Source organism: Ursus americanus, chromosome 14 (assembly GCF_024610735.1).
Source record: "Ursus americanus isolate L20-20 chromosome 14, mUrsAme1.1.p, whole genome shotgun sequence".
NCBI lineage: Eukaryota > Metazoa > Chordata > Mammalia > Carnivora > Ursidae > Ursus > Ursus americanus.
Window position 1 is genome coordinate 54,855,165 of NC_142140.1, and position 21,138 is coordinate 54,876,302.

At 40.7% G+C, this 21,138-nt stretch overlaps 1 protein-coding gene across 10 annotated transcripts in view; it reads left to right on the plus strand.

Annotated features, from left to right (window-relative positions):
• The window catches only part of HNRNPM (heterogeneous nuclear ribonucleoprotein M), a 39,139-nt gene that overhangs the window by 4,843 nt on the left and 13,158 nt on the right, over nt 1-21,138 (plus strand). For 2 of the 10 annotated variants that reach the window (XM_045774449.2, XM_045774452.2), the window contains exons 2-11: nt 3,774-3,943; nt 11,215-11,267; nt 12,169-12,176; nt 12,262-12,355; nt 13,442-13,633; nt 14,903-15,056; nt 15,871-15,920; nt 16,787-16,847; nt 19,583-19,684; nt 20,974-21,018. In XM_045774449.2, the coding sequence (XP_045630405.2) occupies nt 3,774-3,943; nt 11,215-11,267; nt 12,169-12,176; nt 12,262-12,355; nt 13,442-13,633; nt 14,903-15,056; nt 15,871-15,920; nt 16,787-16,847; nt 19,583-19,684; nt 20,974-21,018 (929 nt within the window). Of the gene's footprint in view, nt 1-3,773; nt 3,944-11,214; nt 11,268-11,295; nt 12,356-13,441; nt 13,634-14,902; nt 15,057-15,870; nt 15,921-16,786; nt 16,848-19,582; nt 19,685-20,973; nt 21,019-21,138 lie in introns of those variants that run through there. The other 8 variants (XM_045774459.2, XM_087867337.1, XM_087867340.1 and 5 more) reach the window with 8 other exon arrangements.

The following is a 21,138-nucleotide window of genomic DNA, read 5'->3' on the forward strand; positions in this document are numbered from 1 at the left end:
AGAATGTCAGTAGTGCTGAGGTTGAGAAACCCTGCTGTGGATTAATTTGCCACGGTAGATTTTCTCCAATATAAAATTTTATATGATGGAATCACACTGTGTTGTAATGCTTTTGTTTGCTTTCTTTGAGTGTTTGTTGCATGTAGTTCATTACTTTTTGTTGCTGAGTAGTATTTCAGTTTATGGATCTACTACAATTTGGTTTTTCGTTTACCTGTTTAGTAGATAGATTTCCAGTTTTGGGACATTACAAATAGTGTTGCTGTGAACATTTAGGTACAAGTTTTTATATGGATATATGATTTTCTCTTGGAAAAGTATCTAGCTGCCAATGATTGGGTCATATGGTAGGTGCGTGTTTAACATTTTTAATACCTGTAGTCTAAATTTAGGGTATTTGGGATTAAGCAGTTTTGATAATGTTGTCAAAATGTAATCCACTTCCCCTAATTTTATCCTGAAGATAAGTGAGAAAATGGGATTGGACATTTTAAAAACAAACTTTTCAGGATACCACTCTTAAAACTCTAACATTAGCTATACTTGAATATATACCTGGAGTGAGATTTCTTTGAGGGTGGTCTACAATTCTGTTAAGAAGGGTTGGTGGTGTAGAGATTATTTAAGAAAAAATAAAATAGATAAAACTTTAGAAGGGGGCACCTGGCTGGCTTAGTCGGTAGAGCATGTGATTCTTGATCTCAGGATTGTGAGTTCAAGCCCCACGTTGGACGTAGAGATTCCATAAAAAAAAATTTAAAAAAGTTGCTGGTGATCTTTGGATTTATGAAAATGTCATTTTTTTTTTTTAAGAAGCTGGAAGTCACGAGCTAGTTCTAACACCATTTACTTAGGATGAAACATCTCAGAGAGTGGAAACGATTAGCCAGAGAAGGGTTTGAGTAGAGTGCTGTGCTCACATCTTGGACATAATCCATATGAGCTGCTTTCTTGATGGTGAGCCACGTGATGTGGATTAACCCCAAGCCAAATACCCAGCTTCTGTGGTTAGACTGGGTAGCTAGCCTATTCTTAGCCATAATCATCTGCAGAATATGGACTGAACACTTTGTTACCTGCTTTGACTGTAATTAGTTATTTATACATTTTGTAACTAACAGATGAAGTAAGCAGGTCTGTGAAAACACAGACTGGAACTATTACTGTGTCATGGACCTTGTCTCAGAATAATGTTTTTTTTTTTTTTTTTTTAAGATTTTATTTATTCGACAGAGATAGAGACAGCCAGCGAGAGAGGGAACACAAGCAGGGGGAGTGGGAGAGGAAGAAGCAGGCTCATAGTGGAAGAGCCTGATGTGGGGCTCGATCCCACAACGCCAGGATCACGCCCTGAGCCGAAGGCAGGCGCTTAACCGCTGTGCCACCCAGGCGCCCCCAGAATAATGTTTTTTAATGTAAATTTTAGAGTGTGGGTTTCAAAAGAAACCAGTTATATTAAAATACATTTCTATCCGCAGACCCTCTCTGGAGGTCCATGAATGGTGCTCTTCATTTTATGAATTTTTACGAACACTTGCCTTCTTATCTGCCAGGAGTAAGAGACACGTTGGCAAATATGCTCTGTTTGGCAGAGTTAGGTGTGGGACTTTGATACGGAGTAGGCAGGTGGCCTTTGTGATGGTTGAGGGTTTCCTTTGAGATATGCTTGTGGTGTGCTGCCAGCCTGAGGAGGATCTGTTATTAACTTGGGGTAGACAGAGTAGAATTCTAGGAATTTGCGGATTAGAGTGGCTGTACCCCTCCATATCTGCTAGCCTCTGCGAAGGAAGTCTATTTTTTGCATGTTGGTATATTTGAAATCATGGAGGAAACTGCTTTCCTTATTTTTGCCTAGGAGGATACCTTCACTGGGTTACCCCTTGGCACCCTTATGTTTGGATAGGAGGGACCAGCAAGGGGAAAAAAAGACAACTTTGGGGCTACAAAAAGTTGCTAACTTAAATTTTCCAAGTGGAGTGACTGGCTGACTCAGTTGGTAGAGCATGTGACTCTTGATCTCAGGGTCGTGAGGTAAAGCCCCACATCAGGTATATAACTTACTTTAAAAAATTATTTTTTAATTCCAAGTAAATATAAGAATAAAGTCCTCTAGCTGTCATCTGGTATTTGAACATTACCTCTCCCACACAAGGAAGACATATCCTAGAGTAAATATCAGCCCTTTAATTAAATAAAGGTAGGTTTATAAATCGTTAATACCATAATCTTGCCTTTTTGTTTTTTCCATTTTTGTCATGGTTCACAAAGTCTCTGCTAGACTGTGGTTTGGGAGTTGCTGGATTTTCACTGGTGGAAAGCATAGGGCTTGGTAAGCAGAAAGTGCAGGGCACGGTGCAGGAAGTAGAGGAACTTCCTGTGTCTGCCGGATCCCCAGTTGTTCTTGGTCACCTCTCATAGGTGTCTGCCTGTAGTCACGGGGCTGAAGATGAGTGGGCAGCTCATGGAGTAGCTTCATTTGGCCAGTGCATGGTGGCCTAGGCTTCCAGCCTGATGTCTGGTTCCATGCTTTTGGAAGTTTGCTTTTCTTCTGAAACTTATGTCCTAATCAAAGCCGAATTTGTATCTGTAGAGCTTAGAAATGAAATGTTACAGTGTGGAGACGCCTGACACAAAGGTAAAGAATATTATAGGAAAAGCCATGCCAAAAAAGCATTCGCCCTTTGCTGAGGGTGGGATCTTTTCCTGTGTATTGTCTTACCTACCTGGGTTGCTCAGATTTTGGTTTTCCTAGGGTTGTATAGAAAATGGCTTCTTTGCAGTAAAAAAAAAAAATAATAATAGTAAAATTTTTTTAATTGTGGTAAAATATATGTAAAATTTGTCATTTTAACCATTTTAAGTGTATATTTAGTGGCAGTAAGTGCTTTGTTGTGCATGATACCACTATCCATTTTCAGAACTTTATCATCCCAAACAGAAACTTTCATACATTGAACAGTAACTCCCCCCAGCTTCTAGTAACCTCTCTTCTGTCTCTGTGCCTGGCTTATTTTGCTTGGCATAATGTTTTTAAACTTCATCTGTGTTGCATCATCGGTCAGCATTTCATGCCTTTTATGGCTGAATAATATTCCATTGTATGCGTATACTACATTTTGTTTATTCCATTCATCTGTTTTGGACACTTGGGTCGTTTCCTCCTCTTGGCTATTACGAATAATGCTGCTGTTCGGTGTACCTGTATCTGCGCCTTTCACTTCTTTTGGATCTGTACCCAGGAGTGGAATTGTTGGGTCATATGGTAATTACGTGTTTTAACTTTTTGAGTGACTGCCAAAATTTTTTATAGTGGCTGCACCATTTTTTATTCCTACTTAAAGATTTTTTTCCCTCACAACAAAAAGATAGTTTTCTTTGTGAAGTTAAAGTTGATTGGGCCTATATGCACTAGCTCATTTCTGTTCCATGAAGGTTTGCAAATCTTCCCTTCTCTTTTCCTGTTTCTGGCATGAAATTAAAGCACCTTGGGCAGGGAGTTGGCCTCTCACTCCCATCTCTGTTAAAGCCCCTAGGAATGTATGAAGGCCTGGGGGGGCACAGTTTCTTGGGAATGGCTTCTTGATAGGTGGGATTTAAGGAGTGCATGACTATATCTTTCTGTTCTGTGAGCACTTAAATTTGAATGTGTCAGATCAAAGTCAATATTAGTCTTGTGTCAGATGTAACCGTGTGGAATTGTAAACCTGGCAAATCAAATACTGTCTTTCATATTGTGCTAACATATGGACCCTTTTTTTCCCCTTCAAATTCAGTGAAGGAGAGCGACCTACTCAGAATGAGAAGAGGAAGGAGAAAAACATAAAAAGAGGAGGCAATCGCTTTGAGCCATATGCCAATCCAACTAAAAGATACAGAGCCTTCATTACAAACATACCTTTTGATGTGAAATGGCAGTCACTTAAAGACCTGGTTAAAGAAAAAGGTAATGGTACTGGTGGTCGAGTAGGGTAAGAAGGTTGATGTGTCATCTTTTCTGTGGCTAATTCCTTGGTTATTATTTTGTCAGTGGAAGTTGATCTGGGTAGAGCGTGTGTTCTGTCCAGGCTTGAGAGTTAAGCCGCTTTACCCACCCTACTTTTTTGTGTGGTCATATACCTGTGTGTCAACCAGGGTGGTTTGTATGGTCCTTTGGCCTACAAATGATTTTACTGGCTTAATATGGTTAATAGGGCTTTGATTAAGCTGAGGGGAGCCTCTTTGTGTTGAGGAAATTTTTTGATTTCTTCATATTAGGTGGGAGAGGTTTTTCCTTTTCTTTAAAACATTTTTTTAAGCTTTTTAATTTTGGAGGGAAGGTAGTTTGTTTAAATTTTGTGGATGTCTTCCTGGGTTCAAAATTTGGTAGTTGGAACTTGTGCTGCTCAGATTCTAAATTCTAAAACATTAGCTTGTATTTAAACTGTTAGGCTTTTCCCCCCTGGGAAGAAACCTGGGTTAGGTTGGCAATTGGAGAGCTCAAAATAAGGCATCTGCTACATAGTGCTGTGCTTTCAGGCACACTTCAGTAGCGGCCTGGTGTCCAGACTCTGGCCTAGGGCAGGGGGAGCAACTGAAGCTCTGCTGCCACCAGGAGGTCCTAGGAGGCTGGTTGTCCCCACGGTCCTCTGCCTCACCCCCTACCACATGTATCCTCTGTGCACACTACATGTATCCTCTTTCTTTCGACATTCTTGTTCTGGGCTTTTGTCTTCCTTTCTTTCCTGATTCTTGGCCCTGCTGGTGGCACTCAGGGCTAAAGAGATTGCTCAGCCCTGGTTTAGACGAAACTATTGATAGAGAACAATGTGTCTGATGCCTTGAGGTCTCCCTCAAGGGAAACCTAGAATCAAATTACCCTTAAATGGAGTCTTTTTGAAGGACTGAAAGGTATTGGTTTTCTGGAGCATTCATAATGAAAAGAGATTCAAGCTTGAATTGTCAAATGATTAACCTTTCAGTGGCAGAGATGCCACTTGGATAGGCCATATTGGTATGTGTACTGGTGCTCCCAGCATTGGGTTTTGAAATTACGATTGGCCCACTGCCATCATTGTCCCATCTCTTAATTTGACCATGACATGCCAGAAACACGAGGCACTGTGAACTTCTCTGTATATTCATGTAGGCTGCTCCCATGTAGTAGTTCTCCAGATAACATGGATGGAAAAACGTTCGGTGTGAGATTTGTTTTCCTGCCTTGATCAGCCAAATCATTCCTGCCAATGCTCCTAGGGCAAGAGTGAAGTTTCTTCTTTTTGTCTGAAGGGCGTGTCACGTGGCATCCCAGATGCAGTGTTCTTGGTTTTTGGGACTGCTGCTTCAATACAAGCTTAGAATTTCTGTACAGTACAGTTGGGTCTCATTCGAATTAGTTTTTGGAATAACCCCCAAATTTGTGTTCTCGTGATTTGGTTGAACCGCTGAATTGATACTTCCATTGATAATAAGGTATAGTAGTTCCAAGAACCAGGAATGTGGCTTTGAAAACGCAATTGTTAGAATTTTGTAAGAGATTGCAGGCCAAATTATTTTTTTATTTTTAGGAGTGTGTGAACCAGTTTTGGGACATGATGGATAAAGTAGGTGACATTTTTACTGCTTTACCATTCAGTAATTCGGTTTGGAAGCCTTAAAGCTGGTAGCAGCAGCAGCCATGACGTTTCTGGATGTAGAAGCAGTTCACCTCAATTTCCTATTTTGCACTGTATTAAGTGTGGGGCCAGCCTGGTGGTTTATTTGGATACTTCCAAACTGGTTCTCATATTCCCCTGGCATACTGCTACGAATGCCCTGGTTCAGCCCTTTCAGTGTATTTTTTTGGTGGTGTAATTTAGAATTACAGGTGTGCAGTAAATAAGTTATTTTAAACAAATTTTAAAATGTTCTTGTTTAGAGCTCCCCTGTATAGGTTAAATTAATTATTTTTCTGTTTAAATTACTTGTATTGTGGGTGAAAGGGTTTCATAAGAGAATTTGTTTTATGGCAATGCTTCTATTCAGCATGTGAGGTCTGAAGAAATTTACTGTTCACATATATAGGTCTCCTCAAAAATGGTCGTATTTTTATTTATGAGATTTAAAATTGCATTTTTATTCATGTCTTGGTATACTGGTAATATGTTTAGGTGGTTATTTGAAATCTGAAGTATTTACCTGAAACCCGTTGCGAGTAAGTTTTCCTTGTTCGAAGACTTGTTACTGCAGCTAGGGGCACTTAACACCCTAAAAGCACCAGTCTGAAGGTCACCTCCAGAGTGGGCCAGCTGTGGAGACCTGGCTTATTACAACCCTGCCACTCTTCAATGGTCTGCATTTTAAAGAGTTTTGTTGTTTGAGGAAACCAGCGGAATAAGCTAGAAATTAGTTGTCTTCAACTTAAAGTTCTGGAAAATGTCCTGTCACTGCCATACTGTCTGACTGCTGTCTCTCAGAATTGGACTGGTAGCTTTGAAGTGGCAAGACAGGAGCTTTTTTAAGGCTAATCGTGCCTGAGATTCCTCATGTACCCCTCCCTGATTCCTGATCTTTCTCGCCTTCTTGGCCACTAAGTGTATATACTTCGTCTTAAATTTGAGCATTTAGCAGCATTCTAGGAGATCCTATTAATGATACACGTATTGTGTGAATTGGTCACTTTGCTTTTTCCCCAGGATGGGGTCAGAAAGCTTGTTTGGTGGCACTATCATGACATCAGCATTGCTGAATATAAAGAGAAAATGTATTGAGAGCTTTGCTTTGTCCTGAGCCAGGCTGCCTTTTTTTGCTCACGCACCCCACCCCTCCTTAAGTTTGGGATGTGGATTAAACAGATTTCACAGCCTGTAGAATTGCGTGGTGAACTTTCCCCTTCCTGCTCTAAGTGTCCTAATGGAGCAAAGGAAAGGTTTCTGTTGTCCTTCTTTTTGATCATACTGATTTTTTAACAGATAGTGCATGGAACAGATGGCTGCTATGAGAACACCAAAGGGTTGCTGAATTGAAAAAAAAATTGAGAGCCAGTGTAATAGGAGATCAGAATTGGAGATTGTTATATCAGGTTTGCAGATGCTTTCACAGTCTCACAGCCTACCTGATTTTCATCACTGGGGACAGATTGGGATCACGTGAAAAGTGTTTGACCATAAGGAGTGGGTGGAAAAGGTGACCTTGGGAATTTTAAATTTAGTGGTGTGCTACATTACTGCAAAGCCCTGTGTGGATGAAGAAAGCTCGTTATTGGGCTGCTTGTTCTGGCCTAACCAGGGTGTTGGCACCATCGAGGTAGGGCATTTGTAAAGAGACTGGCCTGAGCTGGACCTGCAGTGAGTAAACATGGAGCACAGTTTGATGAATAAAGGAACGTCAGTGATGGAGTTTACTCTCAGTCAGTCCCAAGTTTACCAGCAGTCAGTTTAACTTGTGTAAGCAAAGATTTCTTTAAGCACTTAATCCTCTGTCTTCATTTAATGGATCGCTTTTTTTTTTCTTAAGATATATTTATTTTGAGAGAGAGCGTGCACGCGAGAGTGTGCTCGCTGGGGCAGAGGCAGTGGGAGAGAGACGCAGAAGCGGACTCCACATGCTGAGTGTGAAATACTAAAGTGGGGCCTGGTTCCACGACCCTGAGATCATGACCTAAACCAAAAGCAGGAGTTGGACACTTAACCGACTGAGCCACCCCAGCGCCCCTTGTGGATTGTTTTAAGTAAATTTCAAATTTCAACTGACCAAAAACTGAGGCCCAGAGGGCAAGTGTAGTCCAAAAGAAAGTCTCTGTTGGCTCTTGAAGACAACCTACATTGTGGGTTTTATGGAGCCAGACTTTATTTTCAATTTAAGTAAAAATCCACATCCAGTACTTCCTTTTTTTGGAAATTCAGCCTGCATTTTGTGAAGACCTGTATGCTAATGCATTTGTGTCCGTGGGCAACTTGGGTTGAACCCCGACAGTGTAGCCTGCCTTCGCTTATGTGCTAGTTTTTGATTCAGTTAGAGAATTAGTGCTCTTCTGCTGTTGCTATGGAAGTAGGAGCAAGAATGGGCCCAATAATTATCTAATTTGTCCATAAAACAAGTAGTCCTTCTGTAGAATAGTTACTTTTCCAGGTTTCAAGTTGTCTATTAAAGACGCAAGCTTTCCAAATTAAAATATGCGTTTGTTCTGTGCGCCCCTCTGTAAGAGTAGTCACCTGAGGGGTGAGTGTGTTTGATAACGTGCCCTGCTTTTGGGAACCATCCCCCTCCACCCTCGCCTTTATAGGACTTTTCACATATGAATTCTCTTCAGTGAATCTTGGCCTCCGTCCTCCCATCTGTTTTTTTGGTCCATTCCAGAGTAAATGAAAATACAGACGCAAGTACTGTTTCTATTAAAAATATGTGCAGGTGTGTTAAATCACACTAGCTCCTAGTGACTGCCCTGACTTCTTTTTGGGTTGCTTTTTCATTCTGCTTATCCTCTTGATGTGTTTTATGCTTGAGGCAATGTTTTTAATCATGTAAATGTTGGTTAAAGTTGTTTTGTTGGAGCATTTTAAAATAAAGGTAGGTGAAAACATTTGGTATTAGATTTCTCAGTCTTAGTTTTTTCATTTAGGTATTTTGATATTTAAAGCTGCAGTAGAACTTCCTAGCACCTCCTTTTGGGATTCCATGGATCCCATCCATGTTCAGAAAGGGAGAGGAGCAACAGTGTTTTCCATCAATAACCTGGGAGTTCCATTTGGGCGAGACTGTTGCTACCGGCAATTTAACTCTGCGTCTCAGTCCTAACTCACCAGCTCTGGTTGATTTGCTCTTTTAAACTTCATTTCTTTGGATGTGACAAATTTTACCTTCAGTGTTTCGTTGCTAGTTGTACTGACTACACTTTGTTTTAATATTGTAGAACTAAAAGAGAGATGGTCTACTATTATCTTCCTGTAGGGAAGTATGAGCAGCACCTCTTGCAGATCCTGTAACCCTGATTTGCTTACATCTCGGTATTGATGTGGACTCGTAGGGTAGAGGTTGGGAATGTATGAGGAACATGGTTATTATTGATGCTCCCTTGGGAACAACACTACTCATGCTAGGGCTGCAACGGCTGCCTAACCTGTGGCTAAACTGCTAGGATGGAGGGTTTTTTTAATGTAATTTTTTTGTTTTTACTAAACAACTATACCATTTGGGGAAAAACAATTTTAAGCAAAGTTTTGGTGCTAAGGATTGATGTTGGATGTGTGCCATCACTAGAATGTTAAGTGGGAAAAGTCCTAATTTCTAAACCTAGCTTTTTGGAAAAAAAGTTTGGTTTGGACTTGCTTGGTTTCTAGGTTGCAGTGACAGCTTTTTGATAAAGTGTCTTTATGGACACAGACTTGAAACTTATCAAATGCAACAGTATTTGAATTCCGACAACATAGTTACAGTTGTCTTGAGTTAGATATTGTGATGGTTTATTTTTAAGGTTACTAGATGGTAGTTGCAGCTTGTAGAAAATAAAGTTGAGGTCTCTTCACTGTCTTGACACTATCTGGCATTTTTATCAAAGTGGAGATAAGGCTGTTGGTCCTCAAATGGCTGCTGCTGTTGAAATGAATGGCTTTTTAAAAACAAGGCCTCAGGAATGGCCATACCTTTTTTGGAATTGCTTTCCTTTTGTAAGGGTAAAATAAAGCCAATTTGTGTGACTGTCCCTTGGCTGTGATCATTTTTAGTTTGCCCCGCTGGAGTGTATACTCCAAAAGTTAAATTATACTGGTCCTTATTTTTTTCTTCATTTCTTTGCACTGATTCTCTTTCCTTCTTATTTTGTGCAAAGTGTTGGTTTGGTTCTGTAACATTCCAAGAAAGGACAAGGGGAGGTGACTTTGAACACTTGGCCTTCTTGTTGTCAACTGCCATGCAAATATCTTATTAATAAATACGCCCTTTAAATTGTTAATTTTATTTTAAAAGTAATTTTATCTTACATTTTAATCTTTCTTTGCTATTATTTTAAAATCCTCATAATTTGAATATTCTTTGAGCAAAGGAATTAGAATAGGCGGGACTTGCTGAGGCCATTAAGAGGTTTACTTTTACCCTTGTACTGTTAAACCAAACTTGAACACAGAATTGGAGGCGGCTTTACTATCATAAAAATAAACCTTTAAAAAAAAAATATTCCTGAGGACAAAAGCACTTTCTTGGCTTTGGAGAGCCTGCTTAAGAGATTGTTTTCTCCAAGTTAACACTTCAAGTTTTTGTTCTCTTTGTGCCATCTTCAAGTTCAGCAGCCATTTAGGTGGTTGTCTTCTCGATGGATTCTAACATCTGGTCATGGTGGTCATGAATTGGCAATCCAAACCTTGAGGAAAATCTGCGAATCTTTTGAAATGCTTTGTTTTCTACCCCCACTTTGTGTAGTTCAGAATCATGTGAGTCGTCTTAACTTGTTTAGTTGCAAACTGAGCTCTAAATTTGCATTTATCTGTGTCTTTCAATGGGAAGGATGAGAAAGCAGGAAGAATAAAGCCTGGCTTAGTTCACTGAAGAGAATCCAGATGCTGCTCTGGTTTATGATTGGATACTCGAACATTCTACTTCTAACAATTCTGGAGCCTAGTGCCATATGCAGGACCAGCTACAGATTCTGTGGGCCCCCATGCAAAATGAAAACTGAAGGCCTCTTGTTAAAAAATTAAGAATTTCAGAGCATTAAACTAAGCGCGTGGCCCTCCTGAGTGCAGGGCCTCGGGCGGTCACGCAGATTGCACCTATGCAGCCGGCCGCACCGTGTGTGTGCCTTTGAGCATATATACACTTGCACATCCTGGTAGTTAGCATTTGAGCTCAGTTCATTGGCATTGCAGCTGGTGCACTGTTTACCTGCTTTCACCCGTGGGAGTGTATTGTGTAAAACTGTTTGCCTCCCTTCCCCAAAAAAGTGAAGCGCGCAGACTTCTTTCCTATAGATTTGGATTGCCTCTAGTCATGAGTGAGTATTCCAGACAGGGAAATTGATATGGAAATCTGTGGAAATAGCTTGTTTGTGGTGGGAGGAAAATCAAGGACATAATTGTTAACGAGTCTCACCTACTTTTACTGCACACCTGTAATGCCTAGTTTGGTGGTTTAGAGCATATGGAGTGTTTCTGGGCTTTCTTATAAGGCAGAGGCTCCATACAAGGTTGCTGATGATTGTTCTAAATTCCCATTGTTTTCTTGGCTTTTCTCCCTTGGTTTATGTGTCGTCTGGAAACTGATTTGTAGTTGGTGAGGTAACATACGTGGAGCTCTTAATGGACGCTGAAGGAAAGTCAAGGGTAAGTGTCTGAGAGAATTTCTTCTGTGGATTTACTACTTGAAAAATGTAACTGTATGGTGGCGTGGAACCGAATGAAATCAGGAAGGCAGTGAGTGCTCATGTTATAGTAGCTATGTTTGATTTTGCCAAACATTTGAGTGGGGTGGGAGGGGATTTGCAAACGGGAGTCCCGCTTTTCCAAATGGCTGGCCAAAGAGCTTTTTGGTATTCTGTTTGGATGCCCAATTTGGGTAACTGGGGACCAATAGCAGCATTGTCTCTTTGTTAACAGAGGAATTGGCTGTGTGTGAATTATGCATGGAATTTTAGCGGTGGTATATTAATGTAAAACGTGTGTTCTTGTCTAGAAAATGTTACTCTTGGTCGTTTGCTGAATTTGAAAGTTGTGTGAACCAAAGATTCCGAAAAGTTGCCTTTGTGCCAGTAAATTGTAAAACAAATATTAAAACCTGAATGTTTATTAAAGAGAAAATAAATTATTTTGTTGTGCAATAGAATGGCTTAGAATAATCGAAGGATGAGCTTTAATTTATGGAAGGGATGGATTTAGGAGGAGTACGATAAGGAATTGACTTGAGTACAGAGAGAAGCAGATCTAAAGTTTGTGTGATTTCTTGGAGAACCTGAATTTAGGTCTGCTTATTATAATTTCAGTAACTATAGTGCAATGCTGGTAATGTGCAGGCAGAGGAGATAATAAGGAGCCCAGCTTTTAATAAGGAAGGCTAGGCAAGACATTCCTGTGAACTTCCCCTTAGAAGGGTTAATTTAAAAACTAACTATGTTACATAAATCATATTTGTAATTTATGTAACTGTCATTGATATTTACTGTGTTTTTCTTTTCTTTTTTCCCTCCCTTTCCTTGCTCTTCTGACTGGTCTGTGGCTTCCTCCAAAGGGATGTGCGTAAGTATTGTCTAGTTACTTATTGGCAATTGAGCCTTCTAAATTGTAGGACTGGTTTCACTCATCTCCTTTTGACTCTTCATAGCGTTGTTGAATTCAAGATGGAAGAAAGCATGAAAAAAGCTGCCGAAGTTCTAAACAAGCATAGTCTGAGTGGAAGACCACTGAAAGTCAAAGAAGTAAGCTCTTGAAACAATGTGGATACCATTTATAATTGTCAAGTTGTCCCTGTTTGGAATTAGGAAAAGACAGAAATAGTCCTTGACTACGTTTTATGGAGCAGACTGACCTGTTGTTTTTAAGGAAGAGGGTCAGTCACAGGCTTCCGTAGTCACTCCTGTAAGAACTTTGGAATAGTGGCCGAGCACGTCCTGAGCACCTGCTGCTGACTGCCTTCCTAACATCTGTGATTTGTCTTAGAGCAGCCTGCCTTGTTTTTTCAGGGGTGCTCAGACCAAGCCCATGGGGTGTGTTTGCTCCTGTGTGTTAAGGGAATCTACGCCTACAGTTTTACCCATCCTGAACCCTATTCTTTTTTAGCCCACCTTTTTTCTTTTTTAAAGTGAATTTATCATTAATCTGCTTTCATATCTAATTCAAACCAGATATCTTTTCTCCCTTGAGGAAGAGGAAAGTTTTTGTTGATAGACCTCTCCCTGACTTACTTTTACTTTTTAGAGGAAGATTAGTATATTCAGAACTCAGGAGAGGATGGTAGGGTTTAAGGTTTCTGTGTGTTGAAGAGACACATGAAAGGGCAAAGAGTTCAAGACTAGTGTCAATGCCAGAGTTTCACAGACCTATCCAGGCCTCACACGAGTCAAACACCTGAATAACATGAACGACTGGAGTACCTCGGTGATCTAGAACTGCGTTTTCAAACTTTTGGAAAAAATCACTGATGGGGTTATCAGAAATTACAAAACCCCATTGAAAATTAGTGAGATTCAACTATACCAAGCCTGTGAAGATCTTATTTCCGTCTGGAAGTGTTCTGTGTTATATCAACTAATTCTGTCATCAACCCCTTCCCTTTTTTTTCTTGAGAGCTAAATTTTATACTGATTCATTCTTCCTCATTCCTTTGGCTGGAATTCCTCCTAGCCTGATGGTTGAGTTCATTTGAATTTCTTGTTATAGATTTCGAGAAATGCTTTCCAAACAACCTCTCAATCTCTGGAGTTTTGGGAATATCACTTTTTGTGAGATCGTGGTCTTAGTTGTCACTGGGTCAGTTAAATGTAACACTTCTGTGCTTGTTTTAGGATCCTGATGGTGAACATGCCAGGAGAGCAATGCAAAAGGTGATGGCTACCACCGGTGGGATGGGTATGGGACCAGGTGGCCCAGGAATGATTAATATCCCACCCAGTATCCTAAATAATCCTAACATCCCAAATGAGATTATCCATGCATTACAGGCTGGAAGACTTGGAAGCACAGTATTTGTAGCAAATGTAAGTAAATGGAAACATTGTATGAGGTAGAAAATCAGAACTTTATGAAATCTTATTAACATGTCATAAAAGTAGTTTTGATGTTCAAGAAGAAAAACATTTAAAAAAGAGAGTTATGTTTGGGGTACCTGGGTGGCTCAGTCGGTTAAGCACCTGACTTTCAATTTTGACTCAGGTCATGATCTCAAGGTCCTGGGATTGAGCCCCGTGTGGGGCTCCCTGCAGTCTGCTTCTCTTTCTCCCCCTCTGTGCTCTTCTCTCTCTGTCCCCCTACTCTTAATCAATCAATGAATCTTAGGAAAAAAGTAGATTATGTTCTCTTCTTGGTCTGTTTAAAAAAAAATTAGCTTTGAAGTTGAACTTTGTGCCATAGTGGCCACTGCAGTGATAAGTCACAGGCCTGACCATGGTCCTCTTGGGGCCATGTTTACTGTGCTGGTTACAGAAGTGGCAGCTGAGTCTGTATTCCCTGGGTTTATTAGGTGCAGGTCAAAAAAGTGTATGAGTAGGGCTGACATTTTCCTCCCTCTTGTTGTGTCTGGGATGAAAGATAATACCCTTGCCCTTTGCAAGGGGAAATATTTTTAAAGGAAGCGAGTTGGGGAGGATGATGGTAAACCAAGGAACAAAAAAAAAATTTTTTTTTAAATGTTCACAGCGTAAGCATTAATTTGAAAGGTATGAGGTGACTTAACCTGTTCTTTCAGAGAAAAGAAGACAGTGAATAGCAGTTAAGGCCAGGCTTCATAATCCTATCTGAAAAATTCTGCTGATCACGTGTTACGTTTTTGTGACATTTTATTGTTTATTTACTTATTTTTTAAGATTATATTTATTTATTTGCAAGAGTGTGATGGGGGGGCAGAGGGACAGGAAGAAGCAGACTGCCTGCTGAGCAGAGAGCCTGATGTGGGGCTTGATCCCAGGATCCTGAGATCATGACCTGGGTGGAAGGCAGATGTTTGAGCCACTGAGGCACCTCTATCTATCTATCTATCTATCTGTCTGTCTGTCTGTCTGTCTGTCTATGATTTATTATTATTTTTATTAAGTACACGCTACACCCAGCATGGGGCTTGAACTCACCACCCCAAGATTAAGAGCTGCATGCTCTACTGACTGAGCCTGCTGGGTGCCCAGTATAATAATAATAACCTGACATTATTTTTAAATGTTTGTTTCCAACCAAAGCGTATTGCGCTCATATAGTGAAGATGTTTTTTCTAAAGATGTCTGCACTGAGATTTTTCTCTCCTTTGTCTTGATTAGCTGGATTATAAAGTTGGCTGGAAGAAACTGAAGGAAGTTTTTAGTATGGCTGGTGTGGTGGTCCGAGCAGACATTCTTGAGGATAAAGATGGAAAAAGTCGTGGAATAGGCACTGTTACTTTTGAACAGTCCATTGAAGCTGTGCAAGCTATATGTATCCTTTTATCAGAATTCAACTCTTGGTGAACAATTTGGTTTAAATGTTGTGTTAATAACATAGGTTTTGGGGGAAGTGGTAATTTTGTGTGTGAATATTTTGTAAGTGACTGGAGGGAATGCGTTACTGTGGAGTTTAAAAGTTAGTTCTCTGGTAGAATTGATCCAGTAGTGCATAGAGAGAAAAGAGGCACACACCCATGAGTGGTCTTTCCAGCGTTCTCTTTTTAGAGAAGTTTGGTTTGAAAGGAGAAGTCTATAAAGAATGTCCCTCTGAAGAGAAATTCCATTGTTACTTCATATATAAGTCCTTGGCCCTGTTTCTCCAGTGGATTGACCTCATTCTAGAAGCACTTCTGTCTGACTCTAGAGTTTTATCTTTGTAGTCACAGTGGAGAATGCCACACGTGGACACAGTCACTAAATTCTGATAAGGCTGTTACTGTGTATCTTACCCAGAAAACATGGTACTTCAAAAAATGATGGGGTACCTGGCCCAGTGGACTCCCTATAGAAAACTCATGCCAGTCCTTAAGAGGATGGTCTGGTGAGAAGTTCGGGTTATACGAATAAAGCTCTGCACCTAGTGAATAAGCTGACATTTACGCCCCCCCCACCCTGGAGTTCTATATATTGTGTTTTTATGCTTATTGTAGAAACAGATATTTTAAAAGTATAATGAAAAATCAAAGTTGCTGATAACTTCTCTATTTAGAGGGTCTGGTAGCTGTTGGAGTGTTTTTTTCTCTGTATTTCTGTCCTGTTGTGCATGTTTTTAGAATTACAAGAAATAACCTTAATTGTAATATCAGCTATGTTTAATGGTCAACTGCTATTTGATAGACCAATGCACGTGAAAATGGTAAGTTAATAGGATCTCTTTCTGCATAATATATTCAAATAAATCTAGCAAAAACATGGGATTATTAAGAGTATACATAGGCACTCAGATGTTTATGGATCAGTCTACATTAGGGCGCAGTATGTTGAGCAAATTTATGACAGAAACAACTTTTTGCTTGCTTGTGCAGCTCTTCAGATACTTAACCTTTGTGCAGTTGCCTCTTTTTGGCACGGTCATGGTCAGTTGAGTATCCTGCTTTAAGCAAATGATCAATTTCAAAGAATAGTTAGGTATGTCGGTTTCCACTTTTCATAGTACTGCCTTAGAACGTTTAGCCAGCGTCATATGCGTTGTGAACATATTGTCTGATTCAGGCAGCCTTTAAGCTTCTTTTGAAGCATGTCAGTGATAAACTTCAGCCTTGCTGTGGCTGTGCCATGGGTAATGATGAATTAACACAAGCATAACTGCAACATGCTGAGGACAATCTAGGTAGGGCTCAAATTCACGTAGGAAATAAAAGGAACTGTAAAAGGGTATTGTAGTTACCTTAAACATTCACTTTGGTCTTTTGAGTAGATAATTGCTTTACATGACTCAAAAGTCAAAAAGCATGAAAAAGATACAGTGTGAGAGTCTTGCCCTTACTTTCTACTTCAGTCCCATTTATTCCCCATAGCAACATGGATGTATATTTTTATCCTTCCTTCCTTTACACAAAAGGTGTTTCTCTGTAATTTTTTTTTATACTTGTGTGTTATTCCGTGGCATAGTTCGATCATAATTTTCTAGCCAGTTCTCTATTGTTGGGAGTTGTTTCCATCTTTTGCTGTTGCAAAGCTGTGCTTCAAGGAATACTGAGATTTATTCACTTTCTTTTTCAGGATGAAAGGGCCTTACCAAAGGGAGATTTTTTTCCTCCTGAGCGTCCACAGCAACTTCCCCGTAAGTAGTCTCAATATGGCTTAGATTTTGAATTTGATTAATACCAGAAAAGGATGCCTGAGTGGCTCAGCAGGTTAAGCGTCTGCCTTCGGCTCAGATCATGATCCCAGGGTCCTGGGATCGAGCCCCACCTTGGGCTCCCTGCTCAGTGGGGAGCCTGCTTCTCCTCCTCCTCCCCGCTTGTGCTCTCTCTCGCTATCTCATAAATAATAAAATCTTAAAAACAACCAACCAGAAAACTACACTTACCCTTGAGCTTGTGCCATGTTACTCTGCAGTTCTCTTGATCGTTCTTGAGGGAAAGCTTCAAAAAGGATTTGGTTTTTGTTTTCCTGTAGATTTTTCAGGGTGACAAGTGAACAGAGATTCACAACTTAGGAAAGGTTGTTAGGATTACTTTGTGGTGCGGTAGACTACATCCTAGAGGATGTAGTTGGGCGTTTTGGAAGTGTCCTGTGGAGGGAAGAACCAGACACTGCAAAGGGAATTAAAACGAGGTTGTACTTGGGATCAGAAGAGATTGGTTAGTACTGTATGGCCCAGCAGTGCCACTCTTAGGTATACTCCAAAGAGCGGAAAACTACGTCCTCAGAGAATCTTACATATGGATGTTCCTGGCAGCATGATTTCAGCTGATAAATGAATAAAAGCGGTAAATTTATAGAGTGGGTATTACTCAGTTGTATAAAAGAACGTAGTACTGGTGACTGCCACAGCATGGATGAGCCTTGATTCCATTTGTAGGAAATGTCCAGAATAGGCAAATCCATAGACAGAAAGTAGATTAGTGGTTGCCTGGGGAGAAGGGTAAGTGGAGAATTGTTTTTGAGGTTATGACAGTGTTTTGGAAGTAGATGGTGGCGAAGGTTGTATGCAACTCCAACTAAACTAAAACTGTACACTTTGAGTGAATGCATCTTATGGTATGTGAGGTACAACAATCCAAATTTTTATATAGGGTCACTTGAAGCATCCAGATGAAAGTCTGTCTGACAGGGAAGGCTAGATGACTGGTCACCTCACAGATGGAAATGGGGCATATTCGTGAAGCCCTGGGCAGCTTTTCCGGCAAGCCCGCAGGGCTGAGTGAAGCCTGAGCATAGGCAGCGGTGAGAGTGAGGGCTTCTAGCCGCTGGAGGGCCGGGGGCCTTCCTTCAGAAGGAAGCCTGAGGGTTAGGTGGCAGGAGAGGAGGGCTTGCTTGTGCTGTGCTGTGAGAACTTCCTACCATGTGAGGCATTTGGGGTGGATCTGTTAGGATTACATCAGGGACTGTCTCTGGTCTGGAGAGGGACTCAAGTCTAAGGCCCAGATTAGATTGAATTGAATGGGAACCTAGACTAGAACACTAACACGAATGCGTTTGTGGTTTAACATTATGGAAGCATAATGGAGGCGGGTTTTGAGGGGTGCTCTGTGGCTTTAAGAGTAGAAGATGGCTTATCTGTAGAAAATTAACATTTTTAAGAGAAGGACCACATTTCTTTGTCTTAATCAACGTAGCCACTTGGCAGTGATCACCCAGGATAAGAGCCATGGCTCCTGTTGACATTTGTGCCTAGAGGAGGTGGGACAAGGGCTATTTGGGAGCCTTGGCTGGCACACGTGGGGCCCCAGGGAGCCCATTATCCGTGACTTGTGGTCTCCTTGCACATTTCAGAGACTGCTTTGGGGAGTAAGTAACCTTGGTGATCTCCTGCTGCTGTTTCTATGCAATTTAAAAACACAGGGCTGTTAAATAGATTAAATATCTGGGAACTGGTATCAGGGCTTTTTGTTGTTGCTGCTGCTGTTGTTTTTTAAAATGAACTTGGTTTCCTGTGGTTTAAGCCTCAGACCAAGGTCACTCAGAGCATTGCAAGTGTCTTTCACTATCAGGTTTTGTTGTCCGTTTTGAGACTACTCTGTATTACGTCCCTGCTTGTTTGTGGAGCATGGGGTTGCGGGTGGACTGGGTATTGAACCACAGGTTAGGAAGCTTTCTGGGCAGAAGATCTACTATCTTCACTGTCCAGAAAACTGCTCACAGTGAAGTCAGAGAATAGTGTATGCCCAGTGTGTTAATTGGCTGGTTTGTAGCATTGTTTTTTTTCTTGGGAAAAGTCCTTTGGGCTACCAGGTTGGGAAGTGGAGATGGGGCATATTTGTGCTGCAGGCCACCCGATGTCCTTAATTACCTTTTTTATTTTTTATTTTATTTTTTGTATTTTTTATTTTTTAAGGGTTTTATTTATTTGTCAGCGAGAGAGCATGAGCACAAGCCGTGGCAGGGGGCGGGGGGCACAGCCCGATACAAGACTTGATCCCAGAATCCTGGGATCATGACCTGAGCCGAAGGCAGACACTTAACCCACCCAGGCGCCCCTTGATTGCCTCTTTTAATCAAGCATTTCTCAATTGGAGATTTAGGGAAACAAGTATCCGTGATTCTTACATGTGGGTTGTTCATAATTCTTCTCTGTAATTTTCAAGTAACTGATTTTTCATTTGTCCTTGTTTTATACATATCACAAACTCCAGTTGGTAATTGAATATGGAAAGTTATACCTTGAAAGTGATAGCTCCCAAATGAACCAGTGTCAAATTATGAATTAGGCCCTGGGTTTGCTCGTGGAGATGGGTGGATGGGAATGGGGTGTGACATTTGCAACACAGTAAACAAAGACTCTGTTTCCCTTGGAGGGTTATGGGTTTTCTAAGTGGACTCTACACTTACAACTTTCTCTTTTCTTTTCAGATGGACTTGGTGGTATTGGCATGGGGTTAGGCCCAGGAGGACAGCCTATTGATGCCAATCACCTGAATAAAGGCATTGGCATGGGAAACATAGGACCCGCAGGTGAGAACTGCAGTGTACTTTGGTTGGAGATGTCTGGGGAAGTTAGTTACTCAAGTGAACTATTGGGATAATTGGACATTGCATACTTCAAATGGAATAAAGATTTAATTGGAGCAAAATTCTCTCCTTATTCATCTCCGATTCATTTTGATAAAAGCAATATTTTGTATTTTTACTGAATTGAATCCTTTTTTCTAAAGTTATTATACTTTGCATTTTATCCTTTCATGACCTTCCAAGCTGAGGTAGTTAAGCTGTTTGATAAAATGAGGCAAGCCAGAGAGTTGGTCTTGCTCAAGGTCACACTATCAGTTAGTGACAGAGATAAAGGTCTCCTGATCATGGGACCACAGCACTGCCACAGTCCATTACCCAGACACCCCTTGGGCTCTTGCCTGGTGTTGATATGGCTTCTAGACTACGGTAGGGGCATTGATGGATACAAAAAGGGCATGGAGGGCCTCATTACTTGACAACATAGCTGTCACAGACCACAGAGACATGGTGTTCAGTGTTGTCTTTGTTTAAGAAGATAAGAAATAGCTGGTGAATGAAAGCTTTGTGAAGAAAATGCTTTAAATTCTGTTTAGTATTTTCGTTCTGTGCAATGAGGCGTTTATATACTATTAAGAACTAAGTCCACAGACTTAGGTCTCTCTTGAAATCCTTTGAATTGTAGGATGGATGTCCCTTCACCTGCTACTGTTAGTTCTGCATAACCCTTGTCTCCCTCCCAGATTAAACTCTGGGCTTACCTCAGTGCCCCGGACCATCACCTCACGTGGCCCTGGCAGTCTGAGTGGGCCACCCCCCCCACCCCGTGACTAATGCCTAAGAAGAAAGGGGTGGCGGGGAGGGAAGCCTCAGTGTTTTTAGGAACTGCTTTTTATTTAGAGAATTTTATCTTTAAAAGGGATTTTTAAACTTAACGTTCCTTAAAATAAGCTGCTAAAAAAGTGAGTGTCTCCAGTTTGTACCTGATAATTATATATCATGTTTAAAATGGTCTAACTTGGTTATTTATTAAAACTATATGTGGGCCCTAAAGAATGTTGAGTCATGTGATTATTTTGTTAAAGACCTAGTTTCTTGGAATGTGATAGTTTGACAGGTGAGGTGATAGAACGCCCTCCATTCCCCCCCCCCCCCCCGTTCCTTGACAATTAAAATACATTCATAACCAGGGATATTTTTTGTTCATTTGCTGGTTTGGAATTTCTTGTGCTTTTTAAGTTCAAACGTTACTGCTTTGACATAATTTTAGTTTGCATTGACTTTTTCTTTTTAAGGAATGGGAATGGAAGGCATAGGATTTGGAATAAATAAAATGGGAGGTAAGAGATTTAAAATGAAGTACAAATGTAATCACTTTTAGGTATGGTTTTCTCTCACCTTTCCTCCTTCTTTTCCCTTAAGCCTTGCATGAACTCTCACTTTGGTTTCCAAAAGGTCTG